The sequence below is a fragment of the Erythrolamprus reginae genome, chromosome 11 (assembly GCF_031021105.1).
Source record: "Erythrolamprus reginae isolate rEryReg1 chromosome 11, rEryReg1.hap1, whole genome shotgun sequence".
In the NCBI taxonomy this organism is placed as follows: Eukaryota; Metazoa; Chordata; class Lepidosauria; order Squamata; family Dipsadidae; genus Erythrolamprus; species Erythrolamprus reginae.
In genome coordinates this window covers 3226215-3248843 of record NC_091960.1, presented here as the reverse complement: position 1 = coordinate 3248843, position 22629 = coordinate 3226215, and the positions used below count along the sequence as shown (strand labels likewise).

At 38.9% G+C, this 22629-nt stretch overlaps 1 protein-coding gene across 4 annotated transcripts in view; it reads right to left on the bottom strand.

Moving 5' to 3' along the window:
• BICRA (BRD4 interacting chromatin remodeling complex associated protein) overlaps positions 1-22153 on the bottom strand; it is a 62162-nt gene extending 40009 nt beyond the window's left edge. For 2 of the 4 annotated variants that reach the window (XM_070765013.1, XM_070765014.1), the window contains exon 1: positions 21841-22153. Coding sequence is in view for 2 of the 4 variants with exons in the window: in XM_070765012.1 (XP_070621113.1) it covers positions 21191-21215 (25 nt within the window). In the remaining 2 variants the exon portion in view is untranslated. Of the gene's footprint in view, positions 1-21190; positions 21325-21840 lie in introns of those variants that run through there. The other 2 variants (XM_070765012.1, XM_070765015.1) reach the window with 1 other exon arrangement.
• Between the last annotated feature and the right edge of the window lie 476 nt (positions 22154-22629).

Genomic DNA, 22629 nt, shown 5'->3' with positions numbered 1-22629 from the left:
GTCTGCAAGAATCCCACTGGGAATCAAGGAAATCTCCATTTCAATGCATAACCAGCAGGGAAACTACCTCTTCCCTTCAGCTATGTATGTGGAATGGGGGTGGAGGAAGAAGGGACAGACAACAGATTTTTGAAGGGGGATTCCTGCAGAAATATGCCTATGCAGCCACATTGAAGTTAGTTGGGGGAAAGATCAAAAGCAACATGAGAAAATATTATTTTACTGAAAGAGTAGTAGATCCTTGGAACAAACTTCCAGCAGACGTGGTAGATAAATCCACAGTCACTGAATTTAAACATGCCTGGGATAAACATATATCCATCCTAAGATAAAATACAGAAAATAGTATAAGGGCAGACTAGATGGACCATGAGGTCTTTTTCTGCCGTCAGACTTCTATGTTTCTATGTTTCTAACATTTTCCCCTTAAGTTCAAACTGAATTTAAAAAAAAACACCTTCAAAGTAAAGACTATAGCAGCTTAACAGTCAATTATGTTTTTTCTCTTTTTAAACAAATATGTAGTATTTCTGGTAACAATTCTTTACTAAATCTTTTTCTTCAAGTCAATCTACCAAAAACATACCGTAGTTACATTTTAAAAACATAATAATACAGTAATAGAATAACAACTAACAGTCTGGCTAAGCTACTTGCAACAGTCAGTTGCCAGCATATTAGCATACATTAGCTAATATTAGCATACAGCATCCTCAAATGGATTACCAAATGTAATATGTTCTTTCCTTGCAACACCTCACACAAAAAGTACCCTAATGAAATTAAAGACAGAATTCTGGGTAGCCCTCCAGATCATGTTAAGCAGTAAAGTGTAATTAATCTTTCTTCTGTCCATCTTCTAATTCACATCAAAGTGAGGGAAACAGGACTGTAACTCATCCTAAATTACTGTAGTTACTGTAGTCAGTCTCACCAATTGTTTTTATACAGGAATAATAATAATAATAATCATAATAATAATATGATGTACAGTATTTTATTCATTTTCTCTGCCTGTGCTCTTTTTGAGGGGAGAAATTTTCACCCATATAGTCTTTTCATTAGAAGACATAGTAATTTAAGTTATAAAACGTTCAATTATAATATACCCACACCATCCCAGTGGGTTTCAGCAGATTCTGACCAATTCTGGAGAACCAGTAGCAGAAATTTTAAGTAGTTTGGAGAACCAGTAAATACCACTTCTGATTGGCCCCGCTTTCATCTATTCTCTGCCTCCGGCGTTCCATCAGGAGGAAATGGGGATTTTTTAGTAACCTTCCCTTGGAGTGGAGAGGGAAGGAAGATATTACAGTATTATTCCCCTGCCACGCCCACCAAGCAACACCACGCCCACAAAGCAATGCCCACAGAACTGGTAGTAAAACTTTTTGAATCCCGTCACTGCCCCACTCCCCTCAAAAAGAGCACAGGCAGAGAAAATGAATAAGATACATCTTATTATTATTATTATTATCATTATCATTATCATTATCATTATCATTGTTATTATTAATTAGATTTGTATGCCACCCTTCTCCGAAGATAAAGCAAAAGCTTTATCGAGTAGATGAAATAAGAATAAAGAAAAACATAGTTTCCTTCCAAGGCAAAGGGATGGTTGAAGTCTTTCATTCCTGTCAACTGAGCCTACTTTGTAATGGGGATCTGGAGAAGGCTCAGTCTATCCGTTCCTATTGCGTGAATAGATTTTTGCAGAAGGTGGTCCCTAAGGCATCCTGGATTAAAGCTGTTTAAGGGTTTAATGTAATTACTATTGCTCTAAATTGCATTTAGGGACAGATTGGTAATCAGTGAGGCTCCATAAGTGCTCACCAACATTTTTGCTGCCAAAATCTCAGCCAACCAAACCAGAATACAGTAGTCCCTCGCTATACCGCGCTTCACCTACTGCGGCTTCACTTCATCGCGGGTTTTCAAGAAATATTGATGAGAAAAATCATCCGCGGATCTTCGCTGGTTCGTGGGTTTCTGAGGAAGTCGATCGGCAGATTTAAACAGCCCGCCGAACTCGATCGGCAGGTTTTTCAAAAAATATATATCTAAAATTGTAAATACTGTATTTAAATACTGTATCTAAAATAAATACTGTGTGGGAAGGGTTTATAAACACTTAAAACAATGAAAACTTACCAAACAATTACAATATAAATACTTAAATAAGTACTATCAGTCGATAAATTCCCCATCGCGGATTTCACCTATCGCGGCCAGGTCTGGAACGTAACTCCAGCGATAGGTGAGGGACTACTGTATGTGAACACCCTTTAGAAGTATAACTTGTACAGTGATCATTGCAGTAATCCAACAAAGACAACACAATCAACCAACTGACTGCTTCCACTATAATCTAATCTGAGTCAACTGACTACAGATACAGATAGTCAAAGCAAGTATAATTTTTTTAACAGTGTCAAGCCACTGGCAAAATACCTGCTCCTGGACAAGCCTTACTTCTTACAATGGCTATTAATGGCTACCAATTACATATCAATTCTAACTACATTTGTTGTAGGAGCAATTCCTCTACTCATGTGTCTATAAAAATTAATTAAATCTACCAGGCTAAGCAGCTAAGTGTGGACGAGGCTGACATAGTCTTACATTGGATATTTATTTGTTAAATTTATATCTAGCTTTTTGTTTGGCATACAACCCCACCTCCCAAGGACTCTATTAAGGACATTTAGCTGAGACACAATGATCACAATCCAGGATCGTCTGTAATTGGTTCATATGACGTAACTGTGAAAAAGCTCTCCTGAGTAGGATAGTGTTACTATAGAATAGTAACAGCCGAATCCTTAAGAATTTAGTACCTGGATCTTGGGATGAGAGTAGAGACCATGGAAGGAGAGATATTGAACTCTCCTTCCAGAGTATGCAGTATGTCATTTTTTCAGATGTCTTATTGCCTAACATGACCATAATCCCATTTTCCCATGAAACCATGTATTCTGGTTTTCACCATTTCTCCAAATCAGAAAGCCTGCCAACCCCAAACACAAAACCACTATCCAACCAGGTGATTTTGGGCAAGCTCAGCTATTTACCTTTACCATTTCAATCTCTAACCATCAACTTTACAAAACTAGACCGACAAAGTTCATATCCAATTCCATCGCTCAACTCTATTACCAGGAAGAACTCCAGATTTTGCATCAACAAGATCTAGTTTTATAGTGCCTCTATAAAGTCTATAAATGTTCAAACAGAATTAATGTAACTTAATTTTATTGAGGTAATTAGCAAGGTTTGATTATGAAGACTCTATTTAACTTCCAGTCCACCTTTGTCCTTAAGCATTTAATTAATTCAACTTGAAGAAGTTTATAATGAAAATTAACAAATATATATACAGTATATAGAAAATAAACCTATCACCAACAGAAGACAACATGCTACCAATAACAATCAAAGCCACAGGGACTCTGCAAACACTCCTCACTCAAGGTCTAAGAGAACAATCAAGTTTTTAACGATTTTCTGAATGTCATTAGAATGGAACCTGAATGTGTGTGTCATTGGAGAAAGCAGGTGCCCCAGCATAGAAATCACAAAATATAAGGACTATCCCGCTAAATCAGACCAAAGGCCCATCCAGTTTCTCACAGTGACTAATTCATGCTTCTGGAAAACCACAAACAAATATTTAACCTCAATCCTCAGTAATTTGTTTTCAATGTTGCATTTGCCTCTGATGTCTAGCTAGACACCAAAACTCATCACTGTGACAGATCTATTCTGCCATGAATTTGTCACATCCATCACTGAAATAATCAGAACTAGAAGCCATCAGATCTTGGGGCACCAGATAAAGCAAGTGTGATGTGGTGATGGCAAAATGTAAATAAGTGTAGCAGTGTTTTCTCAGATTCATTCTTTTTTAACTTCTATGTGCCCTGCAGTTACTCTCCATTCTGGGTCCGTTTCCAGATTGCATATTTAAAAAAAACAACTTGTGGAGTATCATTTTAGATAATGATGCTGCACAAAAGACCTAGAGGAAGAACACAATTCCTGTTTAATTCCTGGTCCCAGATTACTGTGGCATAATGGCTTCAGTTCCTGACACAATTTGTTCATACATTCAGCCTTTTTTTTAAAAAAAATGTAACTACACTGTTTATATACAACCTGAGTATCTGTGGTTGGAATAAATAAGTGGCTTAATTGAGAGGCTGAAGCTCATTGCAGGCATATTCATCTCCTTTTCTCACCTGATAAGCTGGTTAAACAGGTTCTGTATTGTTTCAAAACCTGTATGATCACAGGTGACAGCAGGCAGGATAAAATAAGTAGGAAGTAAAACTCTCATGAGTTACGTTCAAACCTTAAAAAATGTTTTCTACCTGGGCCTGTATTGTAGACTAATAGTTAAAAGATAACTTAAACTTAAAGTAAGTATTAGAAAGATGCCAGAAAATTGATAGACGCTAATTTAAAAGTAAGCTAAAAGTAAGCTAAAAGTACAAACACAAATAAATATGTTATATAGTATTATTTTTGGACATTGATTTCATATCTTCTGTAGAATGACAGATAATTGTACCTGTTGAACCAAGAGAATGATTTGACGTGAATTTCATCTGTAAAAATCAATATTATGCATTTATAGTTTTGAAAAAACCAGTACTGTACCAATAAAGGAGAACAAATAAAGGAGTATTATATTGTATTCCCATATTAAAGAAGGTGAATGCTTGAATATAGAAAACAAACAACTGCTCTCAGATTCTCCCCCTATTGCATAAATAGAAACCAACACAAAGACTAATTTTCATATCCAAAGATAATAACCCATGCAATGTTTATGTATTGTACATAAACTTATTTCAAGTTATTGGATGGTTATTTTTCATTCACTGCGGACTGGTAAAAAAAAAACACTGTGAAAAGGTAGACAGGGTTGAGGTAAATTTATGCAAGATAATTCATTTTTGGAATTACAGCATGGCAATATTTCTTCACCAGTTTAAGATATGTGGACTTCAATTCCCAGAATTCCCATGCTGACTGGGAAATTCTGGGAGTTGAAATCCACATTATCTAAAAGTTGGTAAGATTGAGAAATACAGTATTTCAGTATGGGAAAATTGGCATACATAATCAACAATACTTTTGAATAATTTGGACGGTAGTGCATGTTAACAAGCTGAAGTTAGGAAATTGATAAGCCGTTTTCAAATATTCAAAGTGGCTGAACAGCATTAGAGACATTTTCAATGGCTGGATTGAGTGATGTACTATAGATCTGTGATGGCAAACCCATGGCACGTGTGCCACAGGTGGCACGCAGAGCCATCTTTAAAGGCACGAGAGCCGTTGACCAACGTAGCTTCACTGCGCATGTGTGAGCGCCTCCTGCCAGCTAGCTGATTTTCAGGTCAGACAAGGTCATATGCCTTTCCAGATCTCTGGAGGTTCCTCCCCAGCATTAATTATTTAATTACTGTATTTGTTTGTGTGTTTGTTTGTTTGTTTGTTTGTTGCTTGATTGATTGATTTGATTTGATTTGTATGCCGCCCCTTTCCGTAGACTCGGGGCGGCTCACAACATAATAAAACAATTCATAACAAATCTAATAATTTACAATTTAAAATTTAAAGCAGTTAAGAAAACCCCATTTTTAAGCAGACATACCTACAAACATACCATACATAAATTATATAGGCCCTGGGGAGATATTTCAATTCCCCCATGCCTGACGACAAAGGTGGGTTTTGAGGAGTTTACGAAAGGCAAGGAGGGTAGGGGCAGTTCTAATCTCTGGGGGGAGCTGGTTCCAGAGAGTCGGGGCCGCCACAGAGAAGGCTCTTCCCCTGGGGCCCGCCAACCGACATTGTTTAGTTGACGGGACCCGGAGAAGGCTTCCTCCCCCCCTCCCAGCTCCGTTTGGGGAAAGATGCTTTCTTCCCAGCTCTGTTTAGAGATGGGAGGCTTTTCCCCTCTCCCACTGCTGTTTTGGGATGTGAGGCCAAAACAGGGGAATCACGCGTGCAGGCGTGGTGGGGCACACGAGCATATGCTGGGGACAGGACGTGCGGGAGGGGCACTGCATTATGGGTGCAGGCACTGATGTACATGTGAGAGTGTATGCACACCCACTTTCGGCACCCAAGGGAAACAAGGTTCGCCATCACTGCTATAGATGGTGACTGAAATGCCTCATTCACTTCCTTTTCTTCACAAAACTGTCATGCTGGACTGCTCCCTCTACCTCTCTGCCTCCCTTCCCCCCAAACACGCTGTATTTACTTCTAACATTTGCTTGAAATCATTTCCAGGCTCGCATTCCCTCAAACCGCAGCAGGAGCAGCAGGGAGAGTGCAAAGGGAGCCAGAGTGTTCTCTTTTCAACAAATAGAGAGGAGGGGGAGAGATAAAAAAGCTTTGATTTATTTATAATTACACACACTCGTGCACACATACACGCACGCTTTTCAGTGTGTTGCAGATAAACATTACTTCATTCCCAGAAACCCAGACACACTTCACACTTCCCCTACTTAAAGAAATGTATTCAAAAACTGTCTTGACAAAAGCCTTACATGTTCTACTTGCAAATTATTTATATGAATTCCAAACTAGTAAAAAAGTTGCCAAATTGATTGTTTCGGGAAAACTGAAGACTTTGGTTCTTATGAATGGCAACAACAATCTGTTGCAGACATCTTGGCAGAGAACTCACTAATATAGCAAACTGCATTCCAGAGTTTTGTTAATCTAAATGCAAAAAAAAGAAAAAGTCCCAACTTCTGAACCCAAGAATCTTTCACTAGCTCACTGGCTTTGGAAAAATGTTTCACTTCCCTTGCAAAATCCAATGAGTTCCTACTTTTAGGACTAATTAAAAGATGATTGTGGTATATAGATAATAAAGGAGGCGAAAGAGGCATACAGTGGGACTTTAAAGTTTGCCAACCCTTTGAATTTTAAATATTTTTCCATAAGAAATATCAATAGTTGTCAGAAAAGGAGAAGAAATGGGTCCTCTCAGACCCGTGATGATGAACCTATGGCATGCGTGCCACACCCAGAGTCCCCTCTGCGGGCATGCAAGCAGTTGCCCGGCTCAGCTCTACCACATATGCGTGCACACCTCCGGCCAGACAGCTGGTTTTGGGGTATCTGCCACGCATGCGTGGTGGGCAGGATGCACGAGGGAGATGTATGTGCCTGCGCAGGTGGCCATGTGCTCATGCACAGATTTGTGCACGTGTGGGGCAGCGCCCCTCCCCACAGCCGAGGTGAGAACCTCATCTCCCAGCTGTGGCCAGGGGGCCTGTTGCACAAGTTCGTCTTGTTTACCAGTTGTGGCCCTACCTTGACCAGGAGGCGCTCCGCACAGTCACGCACGCCCTCATCACCTCTCGTCTTGACTACCGCCATGCGCGCTACATGGGGCTACCCTTAAAGAGCGTTCGGACACTTCAGCAGGTGCAGAATGCAGTGGCGCATGCAATTACGGGTGTACCTAGCTACGCCCGTATTATTCCATCTCTACGTGAGCTGCATTGGTTGCCAGTTGGTCTCCAAACGCAATTCATGGTGTTGGTTATTACCTTTAAAGCCCTAAATGGCTCAGGGCCAGACTATTTACAGGACCGGCTCCCCCCTTATACCTCACTGTGGTCAGTAACAATCCAGAGAGTTGGCGTTCCTCAGGTCCCGTCCACCCAACAATGTTGGTTGGCGGCATCTTGGGGAAGAGCCTTCTCTGTGGTGGCTCTGACCCAGTGGAATCAACTGCCCCCAGAGATTTGCATTATCTCCTTTCTACCGGTCTTCTGGAAAGCCGTCAAAACCTGTCTTTTCCGGCGGGCCTGGAATTAAGATTGATTGTTAGTAGGCATGGGTTTTTAAAAATGATATATGTGATTTTATTGATGTTTTTTACTGCTTTTTCATTTGTGTTGTATTTATAACTGTTGTTAGCCGCTCGGAGTCCATTTGGAGTTGAGCGGCATATAAATGGAATAAATAATAATAATAATAATAATAATAACAATAATAATGTGTCATGCACACATTACATTATGTGTGCTGGCATGCACTTGCCCTGTCGCAAGTGCACACATTTTTGGCACACAACGAGAAAAAGTTAGCCATCACTGTTTTAGACTATAATAAGTTACATAGAACTACAGTATATTAAAGGCAATATTTCAGTCTATTTTGTGTTAATAGAAATGTATCAGAAGCTCAGTCATCAATTTAAAAAAACTGTATGACTGAAATTATTTACCAAGGAAAAAATATCCATAAACTTGTCGGTGTCAACAGTTACAGTATTTAATTCTTCCTAATCTAAGGCTTTCGTCAAAGCAAGCTTCTGTCCAATCTAAACACATCTGCATTATTTATACAGACAGACAGCAAATTTTTGCAGAGCTTAATATTTTCAGATTAAAATAAAAACACAGTAGGTGTGTTAATTTGTCATTTCTATCCTTAGTGCAGTGAAGTAGGACACTTCTATTACGACAATAAAAAAGAGTTGGCAGAGATGGAAGGATGTGCAACCGTCAATAATAATTTGGTTGATTCTGCTTGCCTTATATTGAAACTTCAAATATTTTAAAAGTTTCTTTCCTCCATAGAGAGAACAAAAATAAACAAGCAAAAAGGCCATGTCACAAAAACCTAATCATTATACTTAGGATATGTTTAATGAGATGTTAAGGAATATTTTTCAGAGGCAACTGAATTTCTGAATTTCCATGATTCAGGTTGAGAGGAAAGTGGAAATAACTATCTAAAATCTAAGATTAGGATGGCAATTATTTCCTGTGATGGAGCAGCACTAAATTCGATAAATTTTATTTTTCCAGAGGTGCAAGTAAGAACGCACAAATAAAAAGTATACTTCTGCCTCTTGTCATTCATATTCTGATCTGGGTATTACGTCAAATTCTGTCTTTTCAAGAATCAGTTACTTTAACATTGCATAAAAAGTTAGTTCATTTTGTATTTCCACTGCAAATACATTCTGGATGAGATAATAACGTATAGTGTTAACCCTTTCTCTACTGTTTCCCCCCATTAAGACTGTTGTGCTTCCCTTGTGGGTTCACTCCTTTGTTTATAAAAAAAGACAGGAGTTTGAAAACCCAGCAAGAAAAAACAGCCAAGCTGGGGGTGGGGGGGAGGACGACAACATTTTTCAAGCTGCTGCACTTCCACTAGAAATTGCCCTGTCTTCAGAGTGTCTTGGAGCAGAAACTGTCCATCTGGCTGATGTTACGTACAACTGTTTTTGAAAGGCATAGCCATTGTATAATAGAATAAAAAACCCATTAAGATTATATGTGCCTAATGGAGTTGCTAGATCCAGCTACTTACCAAGAGCCATAGTGGCATAGTGGTTAGAATGCAGCATTGTAAGCTAATTCTGCTGACTGCCAGAAGTTCAATCCTGACCACCTCAAGATTGGCTTGGCTTTACATCCTTGGAGGGGTGGGGTGTAAAATGAAGACTCATATTGTTGGGGGGCAATATGCTGACTCTGTAAATTGCTTAGAGAAGGCTGTAAAGCACTGAAGCGGTATACAAGTCTAAATATTATAGCAGACCTGGGTAGAATGCCCATGTTACTCCAACACTCCGCAGTCTGCATTGGTTGCCGATCAGTTTCCGGTCACAATTCAAAGTGTTGGTTATGACCTATAAAGCCCTTCATGGAATCAGACCAGAATATCTCAGGAACCGCCTTCTGCCGCACGAATCCCAGCGACCGATTAGGTCCCACAGAGTGGATCTTCTCCGGGTCCCGTCAACCAAACAATGTCGTTTGGCGGGACCCAGAGGAAGACCCTTCTCTGCGGCGGCCCCAACCCTCTGGAACCAACTCCCCTCAGAGATTAGAATTGCCCCCACCCTCCTTGCCTTTCGTAAGCTGCTTAAAACCCACCTCTGCCGCCAGGCATGGGGGAACTAAGATACACTTTCCCCCTAGGCCTTCACAATGTTATGTATGGTATGTTTGTATGTATGATTGGTTTCTGTAATGGGTTTTTAACTGTTTTTTAGTACTGGATTTTGTTGTACTGTTTTACTGCTGTTGTTAGCCGCCCCGAACCTGCGGAGAGGGGCGGCATACAAATGCAATAAATAATAATAAATAATAATAATAGAAATGTATTAAATAGCATTCAGAAAGGCGAGGTGCCTCGATAAGGAATTGTACCAAAACTAAACAAAGCAGAACTTATTAAGACATAGGGAAAACAAGGCCCATACATTGCTGTTCAAAGACAATGGATAAACTGAATGATGAGGGAAATGGCAAAAGCAAACATGGTATATGATTTTTGAACTACATTTAATAAAAAAAAAATATTTATAACTTTTCCAACACTGTGTAAAACGGTCTTCATCTGGCATTCTGAACACATGAACAAGCCCTATTTGCAGGGTATCCTAAATCATCCTCAGTTCATCTGACCAACTTGGGTTAGGATGTGCCAACAGGACAGCAGAAAAAAAGGTTGTCAGGCTAGCTTTCAGTCTCTCCTAGCTTTCGTCTTTTAACTGAACTGCCAGATGTCTATGGTTAGGATTAGGTACACTTATGTTTGTATTGATAAAAATATTTCACACTTATATCACACACATATGTGATTTGAGTCAGCTGAAGTTCAATATAAGTAAACGCTCAATTTGATTCAAAAGAAAAAAAGGGCAAATTGGAACAGGGATGAGATAGGAGAGCCACCTTCCCTGTTTTCAAGTGCTCTTTAAAAACCTGTCTTTTCTTATAGAACTCAAGTTAGGCTGATGGACAGGCTGTGAGAGTTGTAAGAAATTTGATTGGGGGGGGGTTGTTCCCTAGAGGGATGCTGTTTTTATTGCTGAGTTGTTTATATTTATTGTTGCTTTAATTTCTGTAAAGCTGCCTGGAGTAGTGAGGAATGGGGCAGTCTACAAATTCAATAAATAACATAAAAATAAGTTATTACCCCTGCAGTAAAATTTTGGTGAATCTCCTTGGGAATATAAAATCCTTTACATTGTTTTTGTTACTATATTTTGCACATTCTGTTGAAAATGAAAATAAAAAAAAGAAAAGGGGGGGGCAATCCTTTTGTTTTAAACTTTATAAGAGGTGATCCTTTGAGACCATTCACAAGGAGACAATGACTTCTAGTGCAGTCTTAAGTATGAAAGCCAGCTGGGTGACCTTGGGCCAGTCATTCTCTTTCACTCCAACCCACCTCACAGGGTTGTTGTTGCAGGGAAAATAGGAGGAGGGAGATGTGTTGGAAATGTTCAGAGCCTTGAATTACTTGTAAAAATAATAAGAGGGATACAAATAAATCAAATAAATAAGGAACAGCATTGTATTAACTCATTGTGGAGGTTTGCATAATGCATTTCAACACACCTAGGAAACCTTGAAAGAATGGTGCCCTCTTACAGAATGGTGCAAGGCTGCCTCTGTAGGAAGGCGCCTTTGCGTTGTTGGCTGGACATAAAATGTAACTGGAACAATTTCTGTATGTTGCTGGGCTCTGCAACTGGCTGAGGCTGACTACACTGCAGCAAATTTGCGCTTGCACCAGTGACCCCTGCAGCCAAGGGCTCCAGAGCTTCCCCAGCCTGAGGCATCCCATACTCCACTTAACAACCCACACAACTGCTTAACAATTGTAACTTGGAGAGCTGAGATTGCAGTCATTGAGCAAATTGGTCACGTGGGCATCTCGCTGAATTACTGCTTCATTCAATAACCAAGATTCTAGTCTCAATTTAAACTTATACAAATTAAATTTCCCCACAAATTATAGACAAATTATAGCACAGAACAACTGGGGTCCTTCAAGTATGTCTGAACTACTATATTTTTATAACTCTAGAGCCACATGTCCTTTGGGAATATCCAAAGAATCTAAAGAACAGCCTACCAATGCCGCCTATGGTTAGTACACACCATACCTAGTCCACCAATGTCACAGTGTTGAATTGCTGATGCCTAAAATGAGAATAGATTATATATCCACAACTAAAGAACCACAGAGTGCATCAGACAATTGCTACTAATGAGGCATGACGTTTGTGGCACAATAGCCAATTCCATATAATACTAAGTTCCATAGGGGGAAAAAGGAGACTATTTTGAAATAATTGCTAGATTAGGATTTTTAAACCATATTTTATTGAATATATTACAATAGCCCATTCTGCACTCAATACTGATAGGTGATTTGCACATTACACTAAGCCCAAAATCCATGCTATGACAATCCTAGTTGTGAACCATATTATGAGGGCACAGGATCTTAATGAAAAGCAATAACACGTGGTAGTGTAATGTATTACAGTATCGCACAATTTAAAATAAAACACCTACTAAACAACCACTCCCAGCATATGGACTAGTAACTAACTTTCTCTGTGTTGATTTTTGTTTTAAAACATTATGGCAAGCAATTGGTCAAAGTACAAAGGTCTTTGAGGAAATAAATGCAAAGTACCATATTTTTCTATGCAGTACACCAAATGGTGTAGTAATATATTATTTAATAAAATACCAGTGTAGCAGAATACTTTTTACAACCATGTACACTTTTTACAAACTTCAAACGTGATAGCTTTAAGACTTGCAGACTTCAACTCCCAGAATTCCTCTTCTAGCCATGCTAGCTCAGCAATGGGAGTTGAAGTCCACAAGTCTTAAACTTGCTAAATTTGAATACCCTTACACCCCTATCCCTAACCCAGGGGCCTTCAAACCTGACAGCTTTAAGACTAGTGGACTTCAACTCCCAGAATTCCTCCTCCAGTCATGCTAGATGGGGTAATTAGAAGTAAAAAACATCCCGTTTTTGCAAAAAAATTGGTTGTTTTTCACCCTTTTTTCACAAAAGTTGGGTGGGCAAAGGGTCTGGAAAGTCTGCAGGAAGCTCATGGGTGCTGGGGGATGGCAAAAATGCCTCCATTTTTGTGAAAAAAATGGGTGAAAAACATTTTTGCCATCCCCAGCACCCAGGAGCTCTCTGCAGGATTCCAAGACCCTCTGTCCATAAATGGAAAGCGGGGCCAGGGCTTTGAGACAGCAAAAATGGCTGTATTCGGTGTATAAGACGCACCGACATTTCCACCCTCTTTTACCAAGGGGGTGAGGGGTGCATTTTATACTCCAAAAAATATCCTGCAAATTGGAGTATGTATAGAAGAAATCTGTATGCACCCAGCCCCAAAACAAAAATGCTAAACGTGTCTGCATCCTCCTAATTATGAAAGAAATATGAAGAAGGTGGTAGTAGTGAAGTACAATTGCAAAAAAGAAAAAAGAGCAAAATACAGCTCTGTTTGAAAACTATTCCGATGTAGATAGCTAGAAGATGAGGTAAGTGACATAAAATGTTGCTTAAAAAATTAGGGGGGAAAGAGAGAGAGAGAGATTAAGAAATATGATGACCAAATTTTCTTTTGAGAAACTAACAATTGTTATGAATCTTGGGGGACCGAACACTACTTTGCAGTATGTGGATTACAAAGAGATCCCAGTAGGGTTCATTGCATTACAGTTAAGATGATCCTCAAGAGAGAACAAGCAGTCTTAAATATAACAAGTTTATTAAGTCTCCCAATTAACTGCATTAAACATATGCATTTATCTTTCCAAATTACTCTAATACCTGAGAATAATTCTTTGCAGTTATTTCTCTCTGAACACACATATAAAATACCGCGAGATTCAAAATTTGTCAATATGAGTAGAAAAAGGAGGAAGGGAATATTTCAAAAGCAGTAGTTTCCTTTTGGAAACTACTTCTGCATTTCAGCCTGCAGTGTAAAGAGTCCTGGAGGTCAGATAGTGTGAGCCACAACTCAATTAACTTCTTTATCGTTTGTCTGAACGCCATATTGCTGGTTCAGAGTACAGACATTGACCAAAGACATTTCAGTGACTTCAGCTCAAAACAACCAAAGAATGTTTATTTCCTAGCATTATTCTTCCTAACAGCCAGTTTAATCTTGTCTTTATTTGAACAAGGATTATGGTACATGTACTCCAGTTTAAACAAATTTGAATTAAATTTAAAGTCCTTGTGAGCCAACTACCCAGGGAACTATAGGGCAAATTTCCTCTAAAGTCAAAAATAACACACCCTTCGGACACATAAGTATTAAAAACATACATCTGTTTTATAATCCGGCCACGATCCCCTGAAGAGTGTTTTTATAGTGGTTTACCCAATTCATGCAATTATCAGCTTAGCTTTGGTAACTTGTATAACTTTCAAAGAATGGTCTATGTGAAACTGAAATTTTCCAAAAATGTATAAAAGGATTCTATATTTTGATCAGTAACCACCAAGAAATTGCCATATCATCATGTAAGTTTGAAACAGTTTTTAGAACTTATTCTCAACCTACAATGGCACATAGGCTATGGGTTAGCTTCAAATGCCTCTCTAGAGCTGCTTTTAAGCAGACTATAGATTGAATTTCCATGGTTAAATGTAGAAAAATCTAAAATCTCAGTATTTGAAAATCAATGTAACACTAATGTGTATATTGTTAGATATTTCCTCCCTTTGGCCATAGTGGCAATATTTGCATGATACACTGAGCCACAAACAAATCAATACATTTTAAACAATTTGTTATTCAACCTGTGTACTTAGTTTATATCTGAGCACTATATGAATTCAGAAAATTGGAATAAAAACACTAGGATTGTAGTATAACATCTGTTGAAGTGGGTGGCTATAATAAATATACAGTAATGAATTAAATACTGTACTGTACTATGAAGCAAGTATTTAATGTGGACACCTACAGGATTGAAATAGACATATGCTAATGAACAGTTTTTTCTTATAAAATGTGAAGGACTATTGTACATTAGGGATTACTAAGAACATTGGAAGGGGAAATCTAACAGAAATGAAGGCTTATGAGGATTCCCAACAAGAGTTTAGTGATTGTATTTTTAAATAAATCATTGCAAGGATAGATTTAAACTAGGTCCACACAATTGCAATCACACAACAAATTTATATTGTGAACAAAACTATTCTTCTTCTTTCAACCCAATTCCTCTTCTATAATCCTGAACTTTCATTTATAAGGTCCTTCCATAACTAGAGCCCAGATTGATTGTGGTTTAAGGATATTTTGTATTGATCAAGTTACAATGAAAAACCATACTTAATCTGTGTACTGTATGTGTGTGTGTCCCCTCTGATACAAAAATTAAATATACACAGCTGAGAAAATTCTGATTTGTAGATATTCAGGAAACAGGATACTTCATATACTGAGGCCCAGGCATATAACCATAACTTCCAAGGTCTTACAAAGAGTGAACATGAGCCCATCCTAATCTCTGAAGGGAGAATGTTCCAGAGGGCAAATACTATGGCAGAAAAGGCATGTATCCTAGTCCATAACAGCTGAGGTTCCTTGGCTGATGGGACTTGGGAGCATGTCCATCCTGATGGGACTAGATTGGACAGTTAGAAACAACTGGGAGAAGACGGTCTCTCAGGTAAGCCAGTCTCAAGCCATGAAGGGCTTTCAAGGTGACAATCAGCATCTTTAGTTGCATCCAGAAACAAACCAGCAACTAATGCAGCAGTGTTATATGTATCAAATACATAATATAATTTACTATCTGTGCAGCTGCAGTTTGTACCAGTTGAAGCCTCCGAATGCCCTTCCAAGGGAGTCCCACTAGAACACATTAGAATAATCCAGACCAGACGTCTGTCACTCACAAGGGCATGAGTGACAATGAGCAGAGGCTCCCAGGTATGAGTGCAAGGGGCGCATAACTAAAAGTTGTGCCAAAGCTTCTTGGCCATCTATTCTTCCCAGAAGAGTCAAGGAGGAACCCTAGATTGCATACCGGATCTATCTGGAGCAGCGCCACCCCAGGACCAAAAGTGAAAGAACCTTGGCACTAGAAGGCCCAAACTCCTAGGTAAAAGACATAATTAAAACCATTTAAAACTAAATTATGTTAGCTGCATTTATTCCAACTGCTGAAGTTTTTAAAAAAAATTAAACTATAAAATAAGCAAGACTTTAATTGATTTAATAAAAAATAAATTAAACATTATTTTATATCTTTGATTAAAACAAAGAATAACACTTGAGCAATTGGAATAATTGAAACCTCTCTCGTGTCTAATTTCTAGAGTTACAGAAGATAATTATTATATCTATGTTGACGTAAAACAGAAATCTTCAAAATTCTGGCTCACTATGAATTAATTTGCCCATTGCTACATACTGCTGTTACTCCTGTTTAAATCTTTCTCTCAGCACGAGGAGGTAAACAAATCATGAAAGATTTTTTTGGTACTTTATTTACAAGGACACAGGGACTAAAACATTTGGTTTGTTCCCTAAGACTGGTTGAAAGCTTCTGGTTCTTGCCTTGCTTGGCAGAGACAAGCCAGAGGGTTTCGATTCATGGTTCATGGTAAACAAATCACAGGAGTTTCTGTGCTTTGTTAGTTCTTTCATGGGAAAAACAGCCAAATCAAATCTGATCAACTAGAATTTAAATTACTACAAAGTACAATCATGACCACAGTATTGCACGGCAGCATTTTACACTTTTTATCAGAGATTTTACAGCTATTTACAAATAGAGCTGCAAACTAACTAGAAAGGGAGTGTGAATCCCTGGAGGGAGCTGATTCCAGAGGGCCGGGGCCCCCACAGAGAAGGCTCTTCCCCTACATCCTGCCAAACGACATTGTCTAGTTCAGTGTTTTTCAACCAGTGTGCCGCGGCACACTAGTGTGCCGCGAGATATGGTCAGGTGTGCCGCAAAGCTCAGAGAGAGAGAGAAAAAAAACAAGAGAGAGAGAAAGAAAGAGAGAAAGAGAGAAAGAAAGAGCAAGAGAGAGAGAAAGAAAGAAAGCAAGCAAGAGAGAGAGCGAGAGAAAGAAAGAAAGAAAGAGAGAGAGAGAGAAAGAGAGGGAGGGAAGGTGGGAGAGAGAAAGACAGAGGTAGGGAGGGAGAGAGAAAGAGAGCAAAAAAGAGGAAGGAAGAAAGAAAGAAAGAGGGATGGAGAGAGAGAGAAAAAAGAGGAAGGGAGAGAAAGAGGGAGGGAGAGAGAAATAGAGTGAAAGGGAGGAAAAGAGAGAGAGAAATTTTTTTTGTCCAAACTTTTTTTAGCCGCCTCCCCTCCCCACTCAATGTGCCCCATGGTTTTGAGCCGCGGCTCAAAAAAGGTTGAAAATCACTGGTCTAGTTGATGGGACCTGGAGAAGGCTGACCTTAGAAGACTAGAAATGCTGCCCTTACAGCTTTTAAGGCAGAAATGAGGAACTTGTGGCCTTCTAGAAGTCCCAGTCAGTGCAACCAATAGGTTCCTCATAAATGCTTGAAAAAGCAAACAGTTCAGATTGTTCTGTTATTCTGAAAGCAAATCATTATAGACTTTAAAGGGGTCCTTTAAACTTTTCGGGAAATGAGGAAGTCACTGTCATTCTTGCAAATCTATGTCACTCTACTTGAAAACCACCAATCAAGACCCTCTCCTCTTGCATTTTGGACTACCTGAGGTTTCTGTTCAAGGGCAGTCTCGTGTAGAATGAATCTATTCTGGATATAACTTGCATGTGTTATTCCGGCTCTCCTGTGATCAAGCACATTTGACATGTCACCCAAGCTCAAGAAAGGCAAGGTAATATTTCAGAAGCAAATCCAATTTCACAACTCCCCCTACAATAATACTGATTTTTGTACCTAGTGCTCATCATGCAAAAGAGCATGAACCCAATTTCTAAATCATCTGATTCTTAATAACATCTGTTTTAGCTCAAATTTCAGTTTGTTCCCCCTCATTCAGATTAATATTTTCAAATATGTGACATTAACATTTTGTAATATTAAATACTACTCTTCCTTGTACACATAAATGTTAACTAAGTAGCGTTCCAGATTTTTTTTCTGGGCACTATCTTAGACAGTCGTAAGAAGAGAGAGAAAATGCATAAAAAGGCAAATTGGTTCTAAAAGCAATTTTTAAAAAAATATCTCATACATTCTAAAATGCAAATAGTATATACTCCAGAGTTAGTTTCCCTATTTTATAAGTTTTTATTTCTTGCATTTGTATCAAAAAGGACAAAAAATTGTATTAAAAAGGAGAAAAATGAATATATTATGATAACTTCATTCTTAAAAAATAGCAAGAATTCCAAATTTTAATATTATCAATTACCTTAATTTCTCCCTAAACATTCTTGGCTGTCAAGTATATAATATACAGTTAATACTTCTGTGAAAAATAATTAAAAACACAAGCGCCCACTTTATTAAATATAGTGGATCTGTACCAGCTGGCACAGGTAATTTGGCACAAACATAAACAATGGCAACTCATGAAAAACATAAACCATGTTTCTACAATATCAACAAAAACTATGGCAGCTATCAAGCCTTAGTTGTTCAATTTTCCTCCATAATTGCTACATTTAAGGCTTTAAGGACAATACAGTATAGCAAAAGCTATGTAGCAAATTGCTTAGAGTACTAGTTGTATATTATTTTAATTTTGATATTGAAAAAATTTATCTGAAATCTATTTGTAAGCCTGTTTTTGCAACTTATAAAGGAACTGTTTGAAAATATAAGTTCAGAGTTTAAGTAGCATAATTTGTGCACATTTATAACCAGTGAGTGCAAAAATGTAGATTGGTCAAACACATAAGCAAATATTTGGAAATATAATAGTAAGTGATAATGAATATAACTGAAATAGAATCCATACTTTTAGTGGTCCACTTCACACAAAATGCTAAACCATAACACAATTTGTCTCAAAGGTGCTTTTTCAATAGGCAACTGGACTTCATTTTTCTTTGAAGAGGTTTCTTCTAATTCAAGAAGCTTCTTCATAATACAGGTTGTTTTGGGCATACTATGACATAAACCCACTCAAAAATGTTAAATATAATCCATAGCACCATAGCTAGTTCAACCCAGTTTATTAAGAATGTGCTTATGTGTGAATCAGGTTATAGGAATACGCACAAAACTATAATGTCGATCACATAAAGTTTATTGGTGGTTTATTAAGCCATTATTTATTGAACTATTCACAATTGGCTGGATTCATCTACTGTATGCTAAATTTTAATGCAGTCTATTTGATTTTGGGTTAGCATCCTATACAAATATATGAACTGTGATTTGTAAATTTATGCTTTTCTAATCCAGGGTGATATGGATTATTCAAATCATACTTAACAAATGATAGTTCAGCCTATGTTAATTTAGTACAGTAATTGATCACTTTTCATGACACAATGGTTGAACATTATCTGCGTTTAAAGTAAGTCAATTGTCATATGCCAACAAATTCAATCAAACCATTGATTGAAATTGTCTGTCACTCCCTCTTCTTTAAGTTGATATCTCAACAATTTCCTGGTGGCAGGCCCACCCCTGCCTTCCCCTTCCCCCTGCAAATAACTACAAAGTAGTAGTGGCTCACAAAATCAGAAGAGTTACCCATATATCTGAGGTAATGGAATAAAGTTTCGGCTACCCAAAAAGAGTCCTATAGGAGTAAAAAACACAAAATAACTACAGCTATGTTCCTACATTCAATTTCCCAGTGACGTGATAGCCCTTTAACTATAATCTAAACCAGTGGTTACCAACTGGTAGTCCGTGAGAAAATGTTGGTGGTCCGCAGAAAAATTATTGGCCTTTTTATATTGCACTAAGTACTACAGTATTTATGTTTTTTAAAAGAATCATATTAGTGGTCCACGGCACTTAAAATTATGAATTTAGTGGTTCTTAAGGTCCGAAAGGTTGGTGACCTCTGATCTAACCGATAGTCCCAATATTACCCTGTTTTCCCCCAAATAAGACATCCCCTGGTAATAAGCCGAATTGGGCTTTTGAGTGCATGGCAATAAGGCCAAACACTTATTTCAGGATTCAAAAAAAGATAAGACAGGGTCTTATTTTTGGGAAAACATGGTAGTCCTCTGTTTAACCAGTGATAAATTATGCTATTAATTGTGGTAAACTACCTTTCAGCTAGCTCAGTTTCCATTGTTGGTAGAAATGGACATTTGAAACCAAAATCTGGTTTCTACAAATTGAAAACAGTCCTAAATTGGCAAAACACATGTATAGCTTCAGCTAAACCCCTGTCCCTGCTAAATGAGGTATGTACACATGATGGGATAAAGAATCAGTATGTAGATGTTCTTTAGTCATTTCTAGTGAGTTACTAATCAATGCAAACATGACTTTTTTAAAAAAAGAATATTTTAAATAGCATTCCACTGTACTTCCAAAACAACAAAGCTTGGGAAACATTCAATAGTAACTGTTAAAAGCCAGTTTTCAACTATCCTGAGACAAGGAACAGAGTGGCAGAAAGGACCTCATCTGTGCTTTCAAAGATCCCCAAACACTTATTAAACTTTCCATTTTACTATAGCTTCTGAAAACTACTTCCAAGACTACTAACATTTATTTCAAAGATTGCCACTCAATACGTCCATCATTTAAAACATTGACATGCTCTTGGTAAGGATGAAAATGGTATATTTTTTTGCACTTTGCAAAACCTTCACAAAATGACCTCTGCCATATTGTAGTGTTTATTACTGTGAACTTTGAGGCATGCAGGTGTTCAGATAAACTATCAGAGCTTAAACCAAATTGCCCTTCTAACTTAAGTATACACAAGAAGCTAGGGGAGAAATTAGAGTCTGTAAGTATCACCAATGTATAAACAGGTAGGAAACACACAAAAAACAAACTGCAGAAAAACGGGTCAATGACCATGGTTAATGTACAAAACTAAAACAATAGCTTAAAAGCAAGAAATGTATTTTTATTCCACAGAAAGCCATGAGACTTAAGGGTAGGAATAATAGAAAGGGGCGATAACATTCCATTTGAAATGAAGTAATTTGGAGGGGGCACAAATGACTTTTTAATTGTGTGGTACTGCTGTTTTTCTTCAGCCAAATCAGCACAAAATAGACCTGTAGTGGGTTTGCAGGGACAAGGCCGGAATCCTAAGTAGAGATTTTATAAAGGGAGATGGGAGAAGACCAGGTTAATAGAGGATAGCCTCACCTGGCAGTTCTTCCTTGTTTTACTGAGCTCAAAAACACCTTCTGACATTATCAAAATTAATGAATTTATGCTATCTGAAAATACCTTTAGAAGCAAGCATTGTAAACATCTGATTTCCTTTTTTTTTAAGGAAGACACCAAAGAAAACATGTTTTCGCTTTGCAACTCTTCCCCCAGCGTTTCAGAAACCACGGGAGAAGACCCATCGGCTGGGGCTCTCCTTTGCTTTTACTTTAGCGATGGCGTGGGGGGTGGGGAAAACGAAATAGACGGTGTCTTTACAACCGGAAAAACAAAAAGCTACACAGAACCATCCAGCCCTGCGAATGATAACATCCTCTCTTTCCCCCCCGCTCCCCTAAGCCCCCACCCCTTCTACTGGAGAGGGGAAATCTATTCTAGAAGCCTGTAGAGATATGCGAAGGAAGAGGTGGGGGTGGGGAGAGAATCTCCCAGCGCCCCCTCCCACCACAACGATTAGAAGATTGTATATCGTTTTATAAAGCTACATTGTATTCTGTGGACGTGCTCTGCAAGGCGCAGGGATAGGAGGCTGTTTGGGGGGGCAGAACTGAATTGGGGGAGCAGTGGAAAGAGAGCAGTGCTACTACCCGAGGAGGGGGGGCACGGTTCCCCTTCCCCCCAGTTTTTTTTTCGCCCTGTCACAGTCCTGAGTTGCAGGTAGAGAGAGTTAAGAGATTTAAAGAGAAATTGCTACATTGTAACAAACTCACCGTGATGTTTGAGCAGCAGTCAGCGCGGGGTCTCCGAGACATCCCCGCACGGGCTCCGGAGGCAGGACCCTAGCAGGCACAGACTCATAGAGGGTCAGCTCAGTGCCTGATTGCAAGCGGCGAAGGTTTCCTCGGGAAGATTTAAAAAAATATATTGAAAAATAGATGAAGGAAAAAACCGAAGCGGCCGGGAAAAGGTTAAAAAAAATATATATTAAAAAAATACCAACGGGCAGTTTTATTTGCACATTTTCGGCGAAACCTTTTTTTTTTTTTTTTACAAAATAAATAAAAAAATAAAAACCTCCCTCCTCCCACTCGGCTTAATTTGCATCGGTGCTGCCCCACCCCTCTGGCTCTTTCAAAATACTGTCGCCGCACGCGCGCACGCTCAAAAGGGAGCATTGGAGCGAGACGTCCGTCGGCCGGGCGCGTCAAGGAAGAGGGGGCATTAAAGGGGCAGGCGCCGCCGGCGGAGCTCCCTCTCCCCCCCCCCTCCCCGTTCGCTTGTGGCCCTCGCCCCCTTTCCGGCAGCACCGGCTTGGCGCGACCTGCGGGCGACGCTTTGGAGCGGCGGAGGAAAGGACCCTCGACCAGAAGGGTCTTTGGGGCGGTGGGTGGGTGGGGGGGATACTGATGGGGTTAGAAGAAAGAAATAAAGCACCTTCAAAAAGGGCGAAAACAGGGCCGGGGGAGTCCAGTTCGTTCATTGTTTTCACTCATCCACAACCCTAGTTGTGCTTTAATATTGACCTTAGATTTTGCGGGATCTACATATTTGTTTGTTTG